The 18,233-nt window shown below is 42.7% G+C and overlaps 1 protein-coding gene across 2 annotated transcripts in view; it reads right to left on the minus strand.

Moving 5' to 3' along the window:
- Positions 1-736: 736 nt before the first annotated feature.
- Positions 737-18,233, minus strand: part of DGLUCY (D-glutamate cyclase) — a 39,519-nt gene continuing 22,022 nt past the window's right edge. Inside the window, exons 4-13 of one of the 2 annotated variants that reach the window (XM_083734408.1) lie at positions 17,617-17,815; positions 17,064-17,214; positions 15,975-16,097; positions 14,580-14,777; positions 12,463-12,723; positions 11,279-11,378; positions 10,768-10,916; positions 5,005-5,124; positions 2,932-3,083; positions 737-2,088 (exon numbers count right to left, since the gene is read on the minus strand). In XM_083734408.1, the coding sequence (XP_083590534.1) occupies positions 1,945-2,088; positions 2,932-3,083; positions 5,005-5,124; positions 10,768-10,916; positions 11,279-11,378; positions 12,463-12,723; positions 14,580-14,777; positions 15,975-16,097; positions 17,064-17,214; positions 17,617-17,815 (1,597 nt within the window). In that variant the 3' untranslated portion in view covers positions 737-1,944. Of the gene's footprint in view, positions 2,089-2,931; positions 3,084-3,366; positions 3,516-5,004; positions 5,125-10,767; positions 10,917-11,278; positions 11,379-12,462; positions 12,724-14,579; positions 14,778-15,974; positions 16,098-17,063; positions 17,215-17,616; positions 17,816-18,233 lie in introns of those variants that run through there. The other variant, XM_083734409.1, reaches the window with a different exon arrangement.

The following is an 18,233-nucleotide window of genomic DNA, read 5'->3' on the forward strand; positions in this document are numbered from 1 at the left end:
ATGCTAGAACCGATTGCCAAAACAAAATGTAATCTAACCCAGAAGAGGATTAATTTTGTTTAGCTTAACACTCAGTGTATTTTATAGTTCTGTGTAGCGAATTTTTACTTTTAGCCAAGAATCTAAACTGCACAGTTATCTCATGGTCACTATTTTGTTGTGTTTGGTTTGGTTTACTTTGCTGTGTGGGCTAACATTTTTTGAATGCAATATTGCTGAGCAGGGCCATATACAACTCATGCTTTCTGTCAGCTGCTGACATGGAAATGAGCAAGACAGTATAAGACATAATCATGACTTGAATAAAACTGACTGAACCCATTTGTTGGGATTGCTACTTTATGACTGTGTTATCTTAAAGCAAGAGGACACAGCAAAATGTAGTTATCCAGAAAAAGGTTCAGTACCGAAGTGCATTCCTAATGCTCAGGAATACACTTTCCTCTTCCCAATATTATTACAATAATAATTATTATTTTTAAGGAAATATCAGGAATGCCTCAAATAGACATAGGGACATATTGGCTGCTTCTCTAATGGGCCAAGGGTGTGACACTTCAAAATATAGACACAATGAGAAACAATAGCAGCCTTGGGGATGTCTTGGTAAAAATATTTCCCCATCTGCATAGAAATTCACTGTCATTGTGAACGGCCTGTTCGCATTTATATTTAGGAAAAGATTGTAACAACATAAACAAGATTGTGCTGGAAAAAACAAACACTGTGGCAATAATTCATTGTAAGATTAATTTATTGTAAATTCATGGTAAGAGATCACATTCATCTTTTAAAAAATAAATGTCTGACTTGTAGCAACCATTAAGGCAAATGAAGTAACTTTTAAAGTAATGACCGTATGGTCACTCAAAAAAAATTATGGGTCAGGGCAAACATCTGTTGAAGATGGCAGTAATATTTCTACTAGACTAAACATTCCACAAGGATAAACAAACCAGGAACTGGTTCTGAATGCAACAGAGCTGAGCAGGGGTATATAAAACTCATGATTACTGTCAGCTGCTGACATGGAAACCTAGACTGCCCAATATGCATAGATACAGACCATTAAGAAACATGTCCACAAATTCTGATGTTTAAACGCTGTCTCATTTTCCCAATCTTAAATTCAGCTCTCCACATTTCTGCATCAGCTTGAGATTTTTTTTCTAAGTGTCCTCATGGAAATTCACCAGCATTTCAGTGCAAATTTATCATAAAATGCACTTTTCCATATGAAAATCCATTTTTCTGTGCTATTATCACCAATATACAGAAAGCATTTTTATCCACACTTCACCTTATTACATGTATTTTTGTACACATTACTTGGCTGGGAAACTGAACTGCAAAATTCAGAGAAGTGCAAAATTTTGAAGGATGGCTGTGTTTTGATTTGTGTACTGCTGTGGACAGTGTGAATTCAGTGAGTTTTACTGTGAACTGAATTGAATTTTTCCTCCATCCCTACTGAGCTTGTGTTTTCCCCATTCCTTGCCTCTAGCACAGCTACAAGGAAGAGGAGATCAGAATCTTCCGCCTCCATTTTGGCATCATACTGGAAGCCTAAGCTATGGTCAACCTTAACTAGGTGCTATTGAAACAAAGCAGCTTAATAAACCAAGATTTGAAGTTGGCTAGTTTCATAGTTTGGACTTAACACAGTTTGTTTGGGTTTGGACATAATGCTAAACTGTGTTCAGCATTATGTCTGAATGAGGCGAGTGTGTTTGCTTTATCAGTCTGAAATGCAGAGAAAAATAGATAGCTGAACAGAATCACAGAATAATAGAGTTGGAAGGGACCCTGAAAAGGTAATCTTTTTATCAGTCTTTTTCTTCTTTTTGCAAAGTCTACATATCTTTATTTATTTATTTTATTTGTTAAAATATTTATATATCACTATTAGAAATAAAATAAAAATCAGCATCTTGTTGGGTAGAGTTACTTCAGAGTTTCCTCCAGCAGCTTCTCAAGCATAGCTGAATGAATGTCATAGAATGGCAGCCCATCTACTTCCATTGCCAGACTAGCGGTTTTCCCACTGCGTACTTCGAGTCGCTGTAATATGTTCAGCAACTTTTCTTCCTGCACAAAAAAGTGAGATATTATTGTCAGTACAGTTGTTATTCAGAAACTGGAGTTTGTGTAGTTGCCTTATTTGGGAGTGCAGAAGGAAGTTTCACCTGGGTCAAACGGACTAGTGGACTTTTACTTTTGCTTGATTATTATTATTCTACAGTACAGCTTCACTTGAGTCATGTATTGCTATATGGTCTTTAGGTAAGGTAATTCAGGTACCGTACTTTCTCTCTTATAAGAGAACACAGGTTATAGCTTGTACAGGTAGATTGAAGGATGATGAATAGGTTGTTGTTTGTCTTTTGGACAAAGAACATTAGATGGCCTTTGGTCTCCTACAACCTTATCTGCTGTGAGACCCTTTAAAAATGAACCAACCAATGTTATTTGTTGCTATTAAATTCAGGCAGTCATTGTTGGGAGCAAAAAATGAAAATGTTTTTAGTCTCATATTAATATCAGGCTATTTAGAGAGAATAAAGCAATCTCTTTGGCCAATGACTAGTGTTTAAAGAAGAAAATTTGTACAAATATATAAAACAACACTAAACAAAACAAAATACTATAATAATAAAATTACTAGCGATTGTATATACAGAACACTAGCAATAGAAAACAACATTCTAATTTTCTGAAATTAGTTTCTGGAGAATTTTGCATACAGCAGCACAGTATTTAGCCACACTGGAAGAGGGGGACTTATAATATGCCTTTGTCCCTTAAGCACTTAATGGGCACAGCTCTTTTCCCACGGCTACAACAGTGATAACTTCTACATATCAGAAAATGAGGCCTAGATGTGAATATCCTAATACAATCTTTTTGGACTATCTTCTTCAAAGAGAATACCTTGGCCACAGATGGAAGTGCTGATGACCATTTCATTTTGGCAGATGACCTAGGAAATCCCACAGCTTTCCTCAGATAGCGGTCATGTATTTCACAGGTGTTGAGGATATATAGGGCGCAAGCGACAGCATAGCCTCCCCAGTTGGAAACCCCTTAAAAAGGAAAAAAAATACTATTAAATAGAACGCACAAGTTTTGAATGTCTGTAAGGTGTTCAAACAAGGTATCAACCAAACAACCTATAAACCTACGGACCGCCAGCTCTTTAATAATAATAATAATAACAATAATAATAAATTTATACCCCACCCACTCTGGGCAGCTCCCAATCAAGTGTTAAAAACAACACAGCACTAAATATTAAAAAGTTCCCTAAACAGGGCTGCCTTCAGATGTCTTTTAAAAAATAGGATAGCTGCTTATTTCCTTCACATCTGAAGGGAGGGCATTCTACATGGCAGGTGCCACTACCGAGAAGGCCCTCTGTCTGGTTCCCTGTAACCTCCCTTCTCGCAATGAGGGAACCGCCAGAAGGCCTTCAGCGCTGGATCTCACTGTCCAGCTGAATTTAATGCCATTGACACCTACATGATAGAAGGAAATTTTAAAGGAGAAGCATTCCCTCACTGTTAGGTCTAGGCTCAGACGGCAGTGTACAATCCTTTGGTGGGCTTCCTCTATGGTGGGATTCCACTGGGTCATGCCAGTGAATCATGGTTGGGTTAGATAAGGAACTAACTGTCAGGGAACTGCCATCGCAGCTAGCAGAGGAGGCGAGACTCAGCAGCGATGTTGGAGAGGGGCCAAGCAGGGAGAGAGGGAGGTCCCCGGCTGGGGAAGATAATCAGCGCTACACCAGGGGTAGAGGGGGGCCGATGGGGGAAGCGGAGAGGAGGCTCCAGGACTCTTCGCAGGAGACCAGCGAGGAGAGCACAAGTCCTCCGCTGCCTACGCCCACCCTGCGCAGAAGACTTTCGCGCAGGGAAAGTAGGCGGCGACTTGGCGTCAAAGAGCTTCTTTGCTGGAAGAGGTTCAAGAAACGCCCACTGACGGATTCTGCCAGCGACTGAACAGCCATGGAGTGGAGGGCTGTCCAGAGGGAAACAGCTTAACTAGGCAAACTAGCCCGGAGAGGCAGTAAATTACGCACAAGCAACACTTAAAGCCATTACACTAACATATTGTTATGAGTATGGGGGGGGGCGTGTGGATCCCCATAATGTCTGGATTTAGTAGATGATAGAATTAATCAAGGTTTGGTTAAAACTGTGACAAATGCTGTAACCCCTGGGCTAAGCTTATGCTAACAGCAGGCCAACTTGGCATAGCCACTAAATTAGGCCATTAGCAGGGGACTATCAAGGAAATCATCGGAGGGCAAAGGCTGCCAGACATGCAGGGAGGGGCTCCTCCTTCACCTATGTGTGCTAGTGGGCAGTGAAAGAAAGGTTTGGGGTTTCAGTGTAGGTGATACAGGCTGAAGGAAAATTATGGTGTTTTGCAAGAGCTTTGAAAATCGGGGGGGGGGGGAGAGAAGGAAGGGGGCAGAACACCATGTGAGCTGAGGAAAACAGGATGGAACAAAGACACGAAGAGAGGATGGCAGATTTCTCTGTCTACTAAGTTTGCTAAGCCTATGGAAGAATTTGAATGAATGAATCTTTACTGCTAAAAGCTATAAGCCATCAGAAATGGTCACAATGTATAGGATGCAAATAATTGATTTAAAACTGAACAGCAACAACAGCAAACGTACAAAAGTGCAAAAATCAGTCTTGCATATGTTAAGCACTCCACGTCTCACACTCCCCCTTATGATACCTGATCAGATCTGCAGGATCCGATTTCTTTCCGCAGGGCCTGTAAGACAGAGTTGTTCCGCCTGGCCTTTGGCTTGGAATCAACTTGATCCCCTCCCCCACTTTCCTTTTTTCTTTCTCCTTCTGTGAGTGAGGCAGGTAAGTCACATTGTGTAAGTGACTTGCACAGATCAGATGCATTTGTTTAATAATGCCCTCTGTTCCATGTAAGTGTTCCAATTTCATATATACATTTGGCCCATTCTTCACTTACCTGCAACAACTGTAAAATCAGCGTCCACGTTACAAGCTATAACATCTCCATTTTTAATGTACTTCTTTACAGCTTCTTTCACTTTTCCCATTCCCAGTTCATTTCCTCCATCCCCAATGCCTAAATTAAAATTGACAAGGTATGGTGAAATATCATACTTATTTATAAATACAGTATAAACCATTAATGAAGCATACAATGTTACTTTAGTGGAGGGTTGGGTGTATTGTTGTTTTTTAATAGCTAGGTGGTTCAATTCTTATTTAACATACAACTTTTATTATAAAACTAAAAGCATTGAACAACAACTACATGAAATCCATGAATACAAAGTTAAAAACACAGCAATGCTCAAACTAATTTAACATCAAATTATCAAGGAAAATTTAAATTACTGGTAAAAAGTTAATCCTGGTAATATATGCATATATATAATATATGCAATATATATATAATATATATATCTGGGAGCAAAGGTTCTGCTGGTGGGCGATGTCAGGGAACTGCCATTGGAGCCAGAGGCGGAGGGAAGGCTCCAGAGGGATGCCGGAGAGGGTCCCAGTAGGGAGAGAGGCAGCCCATCTGCTGGGGAAGGAAATCAGCGTAGCACCAGTGGAGAAGGGGGGCAGATGGGGGAATCGGCGAGGGGGCTCCAGGACTCCTCGCCGGAGACCAGCGGGGAGAGCACGGGTCCTCCACTGCCCACACCCTCCCTGCGCAGAAGACTTCCACGCAGGGAGAGTAGGAGGAGACTCGGCGTCAAAGAACTTCTTTGCTGGAAGAAGTTCAAGAAACGCCCACTGACGGATTCTGCCAGCGATTGAGACAGCCATGGATGGGTGGCTGTCTGGACAGAAAGGGTTCACCCAGGTAACCCAGCCAGGTGTGGCGACAACTTACGCACGAGCAACCCCTAGAACCATTACAGGCGACCTAAACGCAAGGTTAGGTCCTGATGACCCCAGTTTACAAACCAAATACAGGCAAAAAATAGGGTACTCTGACGATTTGGGCCCGGAGGTTTTACAACTACCAAGGCAGTCAAAGGATCAACATTCAAATTTTGCTGGAGCCTGCCTCCTCAAATTCTCTAGGCAGCTAAGTCTTCATATCCTAAATGGTTGCACCAGGGGCGACATCCCCGGGGAATATACATTCATGTCTGGGGTAAGATCCAGCACAATTGATTATATGTTGGCGGACAGCGAATTGCTAACAAAAATAGTGAATTTAAAAGTGCTCCCATTCATAGAGGGGGACCATTTCCCTTTGCACCTCCAGGTGTCTCCATTAAACGAGTCACTCTTCCTGAGAACAGTATACCCTGCAGAGATCACCACATTAGAGCGACCTGGCTGCCGAGTCAAATGGACCCCTGCATTTGATTCCAAATTGAAGAAGATTCTAACCTCTGAAAAACTCCGTACAATTTTAACTGGCTTTGGGAATAATCCTAGGCCTGAGAACCCAGTTTCCAAGTATGAGAGCCTGCTCCAACAATTGAAACCCTATCTTTTTAATACCACATTAAAAAGGCCAACTAAACCAAAAACATCAAATAAACCCTGGTTTGATTACACCTGCTTTGAGGCAAAGAAAGCCCTGCAAAATGCTTACAAAGCTGCCCTGACAGCTGAAAATTCTGTCAGACACCAAGCCTATCTTGCTGTCCGTGCCCTAAAAAAAGAGTATAAAGACCTAATACTCCACCAAAAGAATGCCTATACCAGAAAATGTTGGCTAGAATTAATTAGTGCGGCAAAAGCAAAAGATCAGACACTATTCTGGAAACTGGTAGCTTCTGGCACCCATAAAGCTATTTCCCCCCTTAACCTCACAAATTCCCCCTAGCCTTTGGGTCTCATTCTTCCAATATTTGTACAAGGACGCTGAACCTCCACTACGGAATTATAATATAGAACAACTGACTAAATGGCCTCCAGTTTCAATAACTGAAGTGAAATGATATATAAACCAACTGAAAACGGCCAAAGCCCCAGGCTCAGACGGCATTACACCAGAAATGATAAAAGCACAGGCGGATTGGTGGGCACCTTTCTTAGCCAACCTCTTCACTTACATAGATGACACTGGCCACATCCCAAGGGAATGGGGAACAGCCATAATAGTCCCAATCTATAAAAAAGGCAACAAAGGGGACCAAGCGAATTATAGGCCGATTAGCTTATTAAGCGTGATTAGTAAACTCTACTCAAAGCACCTCCTTAATAAGTTTACAGAGTGGCTAGAGAATGAAGATATCCTGGCAATAGAACAAGCAGGCTTCAGACCCGGAAGGTCCACGATAGATCACTGCCTAACGTTACATCTCATTGACAAATACAAATTAGGAGGGCAGGCCTCACTATACGCTGCCTTCGTTGACCTAAAAGCAGCCTTTGATACAGTCTCCAGAACCAGATTCTGGGACAGACTACAGGGTACCAATATAGATAGAAGACTCCTGCTCTTAATTCAGGCACTGCACGCAAACACAGCTCTTAGAGTCAGGTGCAGCCGCCTAGGACACCTAACGGACCCAATAAAAACCTTCAAAGGAGTCAGGCAAGGGTGCCTATTGGCCCCTCTACTATTTAATTTCTACCTAAATAACTTAGTATCTGCACTCAGTGACTCAGAACTCCACCTGCCGAAGCTTGCAAATCGTCATATTTCGGTCCTGCTATATGCCGATGATGCGGTAATTCTATCTAGAACCCCCATTGGACTCAAAAGAGCACTAAGAAAGCTCGCAGCATACTGCGACTCTGAATGTCTCAAAATCAACTTTCAAAAGACCAAGATACTAGCTTTTGGGGAAAAACTAAAGCTTAGAAGCTGGGAACTCCAAGGCCATAAATTAGAACAAGTCACAAACTATAAGTATCTAGGAATGGTGGTACAGGCCTCAGGAACCAACAAACTACACATAAACTCCATCGGGAGTTTAGCTGAAAAAACCGCAAATTGTATCCTTAAATTCTTCAGAGCACAAGGAGGCTTCTTTGTCCCCGTAGCTCTAAAATTATACAAGGCCAAAACTTTGGCACAACTTCTCTATGGTTCCTTTTTGGGCCCGCCTTCCTCTGCTTTCTCCCCATTTGAGAGAGTTCAATCCAGACTTCTTAGAGCTCTCCCCCAGGTCCCCAGATGTGTCTCAAACACATGGGTTAGATTGGAAACGGGGATGATGAGAGTGGAGGCTAGCATCTGCCTAACATCAATTTACAAATGGCTGACATTGAACCTGCACCCCCGAGGGATAGCCCCATTGATCCTCTGTGACCAATTCCAGTTGGGCTGGCAGACTGCAGTCCTGAACACCCTCCGGAAATTGGGTTTTGCCCCTCAAGCCCTTCTAAGTCTGGGTTTGGACCAGGCAAAAGCTACAGTCAGGCAAAGAATATTAGACACCGAGAGACAGCAGGACTGTGCAAGGTGCCCAACTATAGAATTGGAGAAATTGAGAGATATATAGCCGCACCGGCAGCATATCTCTTCTTTCTCGTATCTAGGGATGCACGAAGGGCCTTTACACTCGCCAGAAGCTTGGCTCTTCCCTCGCCAGTCTTGGATGGAGCCTTTAGAAGGGTCCCATATGCTCAGAGACTTTGCACCTGTCCATTGGGAGAGATAGGAAGCCCAGAACACTTGTTCTTTAGATGTCCCTTTTATAAAGAGGCACGTAGTAAGATCATGGATCCCCTACTGGTGAGGCTTGCCGACCTCCCGCAAAAGCAAAAATTTGACCTTTTGCTGTTGGGCAAAGATCAGAAGATGACCTGGATGGTCGCCAGATTCTGTCTACAGATCTGTAGGCGCAGACCATCGCCCAACTCAAAATAGTCCGGCATGAAAAGCCCCAAACACGGTTCCATGGGTGATTCTGAGTCAACTCCCTGAGACAGTTTATTGCTGTACATTGTTTCTAAATTTAGTGTTTTAATTGTCTGTTTTAACCATATTTGCACAGCAGTTTTTAACATTGTGAGTGTCCTCTATTTAAGAGGCTTCTACTCTGCAGCCTCTTATAGTTATTTTATCTGCGAGTCTTTTAGTTCTTATGCTTTTACAGTGGTGCCTCGCAAGACGAAAAGAATCCGTTCCGCGAGTCTCTTCATCTTGCGGTTTTTTCGTCTTGAGAAGCCCATTAGCGGCTTAGCGGATTAGCGCTATTAGCGGCTTAGCGGGCTTAACGGATCAGCTGATAAGTGGCTTAGCGGCTTAGCGGATCAGCTGATAAGTGGCTTAGCGGCTTGGGGAAAAGGGGGGGGGGAGAGGAAAAAAACCCTGCAGGAACTCGCAAGACATTTTCGTCTTGCGAAGCAAGCCCATAGGAAATTCGTTTTGCGAAGCACCTCCAAAATGGAAAACGCTTTCGTCTAGCGGGTTTTCCGTCTTGCGAGGCATTCGTCTTGCGGGGCACCACTGTACAGTTGTTTTAACTGCGTGTCTTTGTTGGTTTTTAGCTCTTATCTGTTTTAATTATTAGTTTTTTATCCACCCATCTGTATTTAATCTTGTATTTTATTCGGATGTTTTATGCCTGTTTCCTTGTCCTCATTTGCCCTAACAAATATCAATCAAAAATCCCAACTGCTATTTTATCTATATGCTTTTCTTAATCCTGGTCTATGACCGTAATAAAGTTCATCTCATCCTGGCATATAGTCTAGATTCTACTTTTGCTGCTAAACTAATTGTTTAGAATTGTGGTCAAGTTCATTACACAGAGAGGAGGGATGCAGGCATTGAATTTTATCATTTTCTTGTTAACAGCTCTAATCATTTTCCTGCTAAAGGACATCTCAACGCTTCTCAGAGAACTTCATCTGCTGAACAGTTCTTCGTTTACAATTGTTAACAGAGTATTTAAAATGTCATTTCTTCTTTTTTTCTAAAATGGTCATGTTAAAGTAATGTTTCTTCTCTAGCAATAGGAGGCAATATAGTAATAGCCAATTAATGATTCAACAGTTAATCAATATAGACCTACATTTCATTTGACCAAAGTGAAAGTCAACATCTGTCTTAATCAACATGGATTCCAAAATGGACCATGATTTATTGGGGGCTGCAATGGTCAACCAAGAGTACATCAGGTACATTTTGGGGAAAAAATAAAAACCCAGATCAATATATTTGCGTATAAAACAAATCAATGCAACTTTGTCAAATTAAAAGTAGGTAATGTAAGCCCATTAATCATTTTATTTCACTTTAGGATTTGAGCAAGCTTACTAAACCCGTTTTGAGTATGCAGCTTGGACCCATTTCCCAAAGGTTATCCCATTATTAAAAGCTTTTAATATAAAATGACCATTCAATATAATCAAAGGACTTTTCATCTTACAGAACAACATTACTGCCTTTCTAACCTGTGCTAGAGATCTGCAACCTCCCAGATCATCATTTTCACTCCTTCTGAAGATTGGGATATTTGCCCATCTACAGCCTTGTATCACTTCACTCCTCCCCCAGGATTTCCCAGTGATCATAGACAGAGATCCGTAAAGTCCAACAGGAAGCTCATTGGGTCTTGAATTCAAAGTAGCTATTTCCTGACCAAAGTAGCTATTTCCTGACCAACTCTTTATCCATCTTGAAATTCAGTCTTGAACCGTCATCGGTCATTCTACTTCTGCAAAGTTTCACACAGCAAACAAACTGGAATAACAGACATCAACCTTTATGGTTTTCACTAGCATGTAATAATAATAGTACATCCTTTAGGTTATTGAACAAAAATGGCACCACACTTACCTGTTGTAGTAATTCCTGGGATATTTTGTGCAGCTAGAAAGAGTTCATCAATGGGATCCACTAAATGCTTAATATTAATTTTTCTTGCATTATAATAATTGCCATCAGCAGCCATCCCAGTACGTTCAATTGCTATCAGGTGATTAAATCTAGTTAACGGGGGAGAAATTATATTATGAGGAGCAGTTCTACGATTCAGATCTAATAGATTTACTTCTGCTCTTTTTCTTTGTTCTTGTGCAGCCCCCATGTCAGGCGAATGCCACTATCTCTTGCCCCTACCCTCCTGCAATCCCTCCATTCACATATATCTCCCTGTACTATTCTGGATTATTCCTCAGGAAACTGCCTGTTATAATTCCACTGGAAACCTGCTTCTTCCACTTTCCCCCATCAGGTCTTTATTCTCACCCTTCACTCTTTACTAGTAAGAGGGCTTAAAGACTGCCATGAGATAAACAGTTGTGTCTTCCTCAGTTTGCTTACTCCTTTGCTTTTTTAAGGAACATACCTAGGCTTTTCTGGATTTCCATCTTCACACAAAAACAGCAAAGCTGAATCTACAGAATCACTGTGATAGCTAATTATAGGGACCGGTGTCTCCAGTATCCCTAGAATATAACAGAAACATAATATATTCAGTGGAGGATAAAAAGACAGTAAGGCTTATGCAATAATTGAATTAGAGTAAAGGTAAAGGGACCCCTGCCCAGTCATGACCGACTCTGGGGTTGCGGCGCTCATCTCGCTTTATTGGCCGAGGAGCCAGCGTACAGCTTCCGGGTCATGTGGCCAGCATGACTAAGCCGCTTCTGGTGAACCAGAGCAGCGCAAAGAAACACCATTTACCTTCCCGCCAGAGTGGTACCTATTTATCTACTTGCACTTTGACGTGCTTTCGAACTGCTAGGTTGGCAGGAGCTGGGACTGAGCAATGGGAGCTCGCCCTGCCGCGGGCATTCAAACCGCCAACCTTCTGATTGGCAAATCCTAGGCTCTGTGGTTTAATCCACAGCGCCACCCGCGTCCCAAAATAATCACATTATTTCCTTGCAATTATAACATTTTATCAGCTGCTCAGTGGTTTGGGAAGCATGGACCTAGCTCATTCATGCCTTACTCAAATGGCTTTCCATCATTTTTACAAAAATAAATGGTCTCGGGAAGAAGAGGTGGAGTGTTACTGCAAGAAGGCAAAACCAGAGACACAGAATGTAGACCCAGCCATAGATTTACTTTGGTATTGCAAAAAACCATTCAATTCAGGGTCCAGGCGCTTCTGATGTCCAGTTCCCACCAGATCCAGTTAACTAGGCCAATGGTCAGGGATTTAATTAACATTATATACACCGTCTTATCCACATGTGGGGAATGTGCTATGAAGACACGGACCAAGGGCTGTCCTGACTTTTCAGAGGAGAGATAATTATGGAGATGCCAGTTCTGGTAGCACCCCCACGATAAACATAATACTTATGTCTGATCTGGCCATGGCGATACATGGTGCACTTTCTTTTCCCCATGACTGTATATGACCTGGGTCCAGGCTGGGTCTTCCCTATATCTTCCTGGAAGTTGAGAATGTGGTCATTTTTTAAAAATTTCAAGATATCTTCCTCTTAGCTCCACTGAAAACTCTTGTTTTTAAAGCAAGCAACACATAATCAAGTTATGTTTACAATGGCCATGCCGTACCTTGTTCAACGGCTTCCTTGATGATATTTTCATTCAGATTCAGAGCTCTTTGATCAGTTACAATAGCTACGTTCTTCCCCAAGGCGTTCAACATAGCTGCCATTGCAATAGCCCCTGGAGGCCCATCGTTCTCTTCAGGCGGCTCATACTTGAAGTGGGTAGGGAATCCAGTAGTAATCAGCACAGACTGGGCATGGGAAATGGACAGACATGCCTTCAGGAGTTCATCTTGAGTAAGCAGATGAGTCACACCTCTGTCCCCTAAAGGCAGATGAAACAACTTTTCGAGTGAAATCATCCCTGAGCCTTGCTAGTAACATATTAACATTTAGATAACTATCGGAGAATTCATCCACACATTTCAAGCAAGGACTAATCTGAGTGGAATGCTGATCCACAACAGGTTTTCACAATATCCACTGCAATATCTCACAGAATAGAAGGGGAAGAAATGGAGGCAGTGAGAGATTTTACTTTCTTGGGCTCCATGATCACTGCAGATGGTGACAGCAGTCACAAAATTAAAAGACGCCTGCTTCTTGGGAGAAAAGCAATGACAAACCTAGACAGCATCTTAAAAAGCAAAGACATCACCTTGCCAACAAAGGTCCGTACAGTTAAAGCCATGGTTTTCCCAGTAGTGATGTATGAAAGTGAGAGCTGGACCATAAAGAAAGCTGAAGAATGGATGCTTTTGAATTATGGTGCTGGAGGAGACTCTTGAGAGTCCCATGGACTGCAAGAAGATCAAACCTATCTATTCTTAAGGAAATCAGCCCTGAGTGCTCACTGGAAGGACAGATCCTGAAGCTGAGGCTCCAATACTTTGGCCACCTCATGAGAAGAGAAGACTCCCTGGGAAAGACCCTGATGTTGGGAAAGATGGAGGGCACAAGGAGAAGGGGACGATAGAGAAGATGGTTGGACAGTGTTCTCGAAGCTACCAGCATGAGTTTGACCAAACTGCGGGAGGCAGTGGAAGACAGGAATGCCTGGCGTGCTCTGGTCCATGGGGTCACGAAGAGTCGGACACGACTAAATGACTAAACAACAACAATCTCACAGAACCAAGGCACCAGAATTAAAAGCTCAGTGCTGCTTTGCAGCTCTTTATCCTTGCCCATGATGCAATACAGAGGTTAACCGTGCCCTGTGGAATGCCTTCCCATCAGATGTCAGAAGGAAATAAACAACTATCTGACTTTTAGAAGACGTTTGAAGGCAGCCCTGTATAAGGAAGTTTTCAATGTTTGATGTTTTCCTGGGCTTAATGTGTTTAATTTGTTGGAAGCTGCCCAAAGTGGCTGGGGCAACCCGGTCTGATGGGCAGCATATGAATTAATGATAAGAACAAGAATAAGAATAGGTATATATTGAATGCTTCAGTTTTTGCAGGAGTTATTACCATTGGCTTCCTTCTGTTTCTGTTATTTTTTTCAACGCATGGAACATGAGTGACACATAGGCAAGGCAAGGGTTAAAGAGGCAGCAGGTGAATTGCATGGCTAAGTGTTCATGACCCAACCAACAATCCAGCCCCATTTCTCTTCCTTTTGAAGAGAGGGGCAAGCACAAGCTTCAGCATGGAAAATGACAGGCGTCTTTGCTCTGGGCAACCTAACAGGCACTTTTGCAAGTGGGTGGGGCTGGTGTCTCTGTATCCTTGATGCTGGAGGTGCTGGCTCCAACTTACTCTCCAGTAGCTTTCCTGGAGGAGACTCTTTACTGACAGGAGTGGCAAGAGGGTTTGGCAGTGGAGGTGGCCCTTGAACCTTCCCCAGGATCCAGCTCCTGACTCTCTTGATCACTGGCCCCCTCTTCCAGCTTAGACGTTTATTGATTTCATCTCTCTCATCTCAATCAAGCCCTCTCTTGAGTCCGGACAGGGGGTTCCAACTCCCTGTCCTTTCCCAGCCTCACAACTTCCTCCTCACAACCCTTCCATTACCCTCCATGATATCTCTATGCGGCTCATGACACAGAAATGGGCATATGCATATTATCAGGAACAGAGCGCCACTTTAGTGTCTTGATCTTCCCTTTGACAAGAGTTGATGCAGGAAAATGTGCTGCAGACAAATCTTTACAATAAAGTTTTTCAATAAGAATGCGTCTACCTGGGTCTACTCCTACCATGTCTTCCAGACATCTGATTTTTCGCACAGCTGCTGCTGATGTGATGCTGTAATGCAAAGGATTCTGACAAATACGATAGACTTCAGGGACATCTTTACCATCACCCGCTGCGGCATCCTCAACTTTCAGGTCAGTAATAAACATGCAACCGGGAGCATGGGTAAAAGCAAGTGGAGACTCTGAAAAAGACAAATAGGCAATCTTGTGGGAGGACAGATCTCTTTTAAGCACTTAAACTCTCTTCTTTGGACTCACCCATGCAGCAATAAAAATATGTTGGATACCACTGTTTAACCATGTCAAAGAGGAAGGCCCAGGCAGGCCCAGAGAGGCCCAGAGCGATGAGCCTCCCTGCCCAGGCCTGATCATGGATAAGACCTTGCCAGTGGCCACTTAGAGGCCAAAGGCCTGAAAGGGAGAGGCGGAGCCCATAGCAGAGTCCGCTCAGCGGCCCAGAGTCACCCCCGGCACCAGCACGTGGGAGCCTTCGTGTGAAGGGTCTGTCAATATGGCAACCCTAAGAGAGGAGAGGAAAGGAGGGGGAGAGCAGGTGGGTGAGGAAGGGGTTAGCGGCAGGCAGGGGGCAAACGACAGAGATGAGGGATGGTGGGGCGGGTGTCCTGATGGGAGGGGTGTCTGGGTTCGTGCCCTTTGGAACATGGTAACCCTATAAAAATAAACAAGAGCAGCAGTAGCATTACAAGCAGAGGCTTGAACTGCTCACCTCTGGGGTACCCTATTTTAACCTGGAAGGCAGAGTTGTCTGGCTGTACCTCCAGTCAGGAGACAGACCCCACATTTAAGTATGGTCCCTGTACAGGAGCTGAGAAACAATTTTGGAAGTCTTTGGAAAGTACGGATGTTCATTGGAAATTGAAATTGAAGCGGAATTTGCAGCACTTTGCTTGCTTGTCTACAGTTAGGAAAGGAAAAAATTCAAGTGAATATTATGAATGAATATTTATGAAAAAATACATTACTTAATAAATGACTTTTTAAGCATTGTTTTGATGTTTACAATGAAATGAATCTAAGTTTCATAAGTTATGCAACTTATGTTAAATAGAAGGCAGTGAGATGAATAACGTAGTATTTGGCAGAAAATTTGACAGTAGCCAATAGCCTTTTCTTTTTATGTCTGTGGCAGCATTCTGACAAGGTTGGAGTTGTGGTAGAGGGTGATAGCTTTTCTTTTTTTTTTTTGAAAGGCAGTTTCCAAGTTTAGGTCAGACTTAGTAGAACAGTATATGGACCCACACTGGAAACAAATCTGTCAGGTTTTTCTGGCTGAGTTTTTATCTAAATTTGGTAGAAAAGGTAGCAATTTTCTATACTATAAGAGAAATTCTAAAAAATCTTCATTATTTTATACATACTGCAATTGCTGACAGCTTCTGCACCTGTAACCCCACAGGCCCAAAAGACTGGAATATCCCCAGGCTGAGCCCGTACTGCATCACCATAATCTGGATTGGAAAGGTCTTGGATTCCTAAAAAACCTGTAATCCCAAACACAATAAAATCATATGAATATTGCAGCAGGAGGAATGGTTTAAGCTAAAGGAAAACCCAAAGACATCGGACTGCTATTATAAAACAGCAATTAACAAGGCGATCCTATACATGTCTACTCAGAAGTAAGTCCCACTGAATTACAGTATGGCAGCCTTATGTCCTGTTCGTGGACATACAGTGGTGCCCCGCAAGACGAACGCCTCGCAAGACGGAAAACCCACTAGACGAAAGGGTTTTCCGTTTTGGAGGCGCTTCGCAAAACGAATTTCCCTATGGGGCTGCTTTGCAAGACGAAAAAATCTTGCGAGTCCCCGCAGGTTTTTTCTGCTTTTTTCCCGCCTTTTCCTAAGCCGCTAAGCCGCTTAACAGCTGATCGCTAGAAGCCGCTAGACAGCTGTAGCGCTAATCCGCTAAGCTGTCAATGGGCTTGCTTCGCAAGTCAAAAAAACCACTAGACGAAGAGAATCGCGGAACGGATTCTTTTCGTCTTGCGAGGCACCACTGTACTTTCTTAAGAGTGTAGTTGGCTGAATGTTGCTGGAAGATCCCATTCCCCTTACAGAGCTACAATTCCCAGAATTCCCAGGGAATTCTGTTAAACAACTCTGGAAACTGTAGCTCTGAGAGGGAAATGGGGTCTCCTAACAACTCTCAGAACCCTTAACAAATCACACTTCCTGTGATTCTTTGGGGGAAGCCTTGGCTGTTTAAAGTGGATTATACAGCTTTAAATATATTGTGTAAATTGGGCCCAAGTCTTACATTAGGTGTCAATGTGAAGTTCGCTTAGGCTATTCCTGTATTCGTGTATAAAGTCATCCCAAAACCAAGCCTGGATGGGAAGTATGTTTCCCTAGAGAAACAAATTTGCAGCCTATGATATGTCTCGGTCTCTCTTTCACACACAAATACAGATATCTTAATTACATTTTTTTCCCTTATGCACTGACCAGGGTTACCAATGTGAATTGGTGCTCCATGCGCCCTTTTCATCAGATAGGTTGTTCGCACAACTGCTTCCAATTTGTCTTTAGGAATAGGTCTCATGGTTGCTACTAGGTCACAGTGAAAATGTTCTGTATCCCAGCAAGGCACAGCAGTCTGGTAAAGTTTTAAAAATATACATTTCAAGAACTATTTGAGGATATTTCCATGAAAAGCTACGTTGGAAGCAAAACAGGACCACCCAAAAATGAGCTTCTTAATGTCCCCCCCCCCATATATGGGGGATTCCCTGGATATGCATGTCTATATGTTTGCAAAATCTTTTTAACCAGCCACCCTCACAGTCCAGTATGTCCTTATAAGCTTGCAGAATTTGTAGGATGTCATAATGCTGAGAACATAGAGATAAAAAAGAAATACTGAAATGACTCACTTCTTTATCTGGATAGTAAACTGGGTTCATATTTTTTTTGGGGGGGGGAGGGATGCTGTTGCAGCAGGTTTTGTTTTGCTGATGTAAACCACTAAATAAGAAGCCACCAAATAATCTCTGCTTACCTTGTACATGCTAACATTACATTTCTGTTCGACATTTCTTACAGGAATGCCAACTTCCTGGAGTGCCTTTTCAAATGTGAAGCTACAGCCCAGGTAGAAGGTCACCATGTCTTTAAGCTGCTCAGAAAATTCCTTCAGACTTGTCAGAGTGCCTGTGCATGCTCCATTCTCATATTTCTTGTACTGCAGACAGTCAGTTCTGCAAAAATAAACAAATATTATCCCCAATAGCATGGGTAGGCAAACTAAGGCCCAGGGGCCAGATCTGGCCCAATTGCCTTCTAAATCTGGCCAGCGGACGGTCTGGGAACCAGCGTGTTTTTATATGAGTAGAATGTATCCTTTTATTTAAAATGCATCTCTGGGTTATTTGTGGGGCCTGCCTGGTGTTTTTACATGAGTAGAATGTGTGCTTTTATTTAAAATGCATCTCTGGGTTATTTGTGGGGGGGTAGGAATTCATTCATTTCCCCGCCCAAAATATAGTCTGGCCCCCCACAAGGTCTGTGGGACAGTGGACTGGCCCCCTACTGAAAAAGTTTGCTGACCCCTGCCCAAGAGCCTTCTGAAAGTGATTATTTGAACTGGGTAACTGGATTCAGGCTGCACTCTTTTAC

Source organism: Podarcis gaigeae, assembly GCF_964106915.1.
Source record: "Podarcis gaigeae genome assembly, chromosome: 1".
NCBI classification, from domain to species: domain Eukaryota; kingdom Metazoa; phylum Chordata; class Lepidosauria; order Squamata; family Lacertidae; genus Podarcis; species Podarcis gaigeae.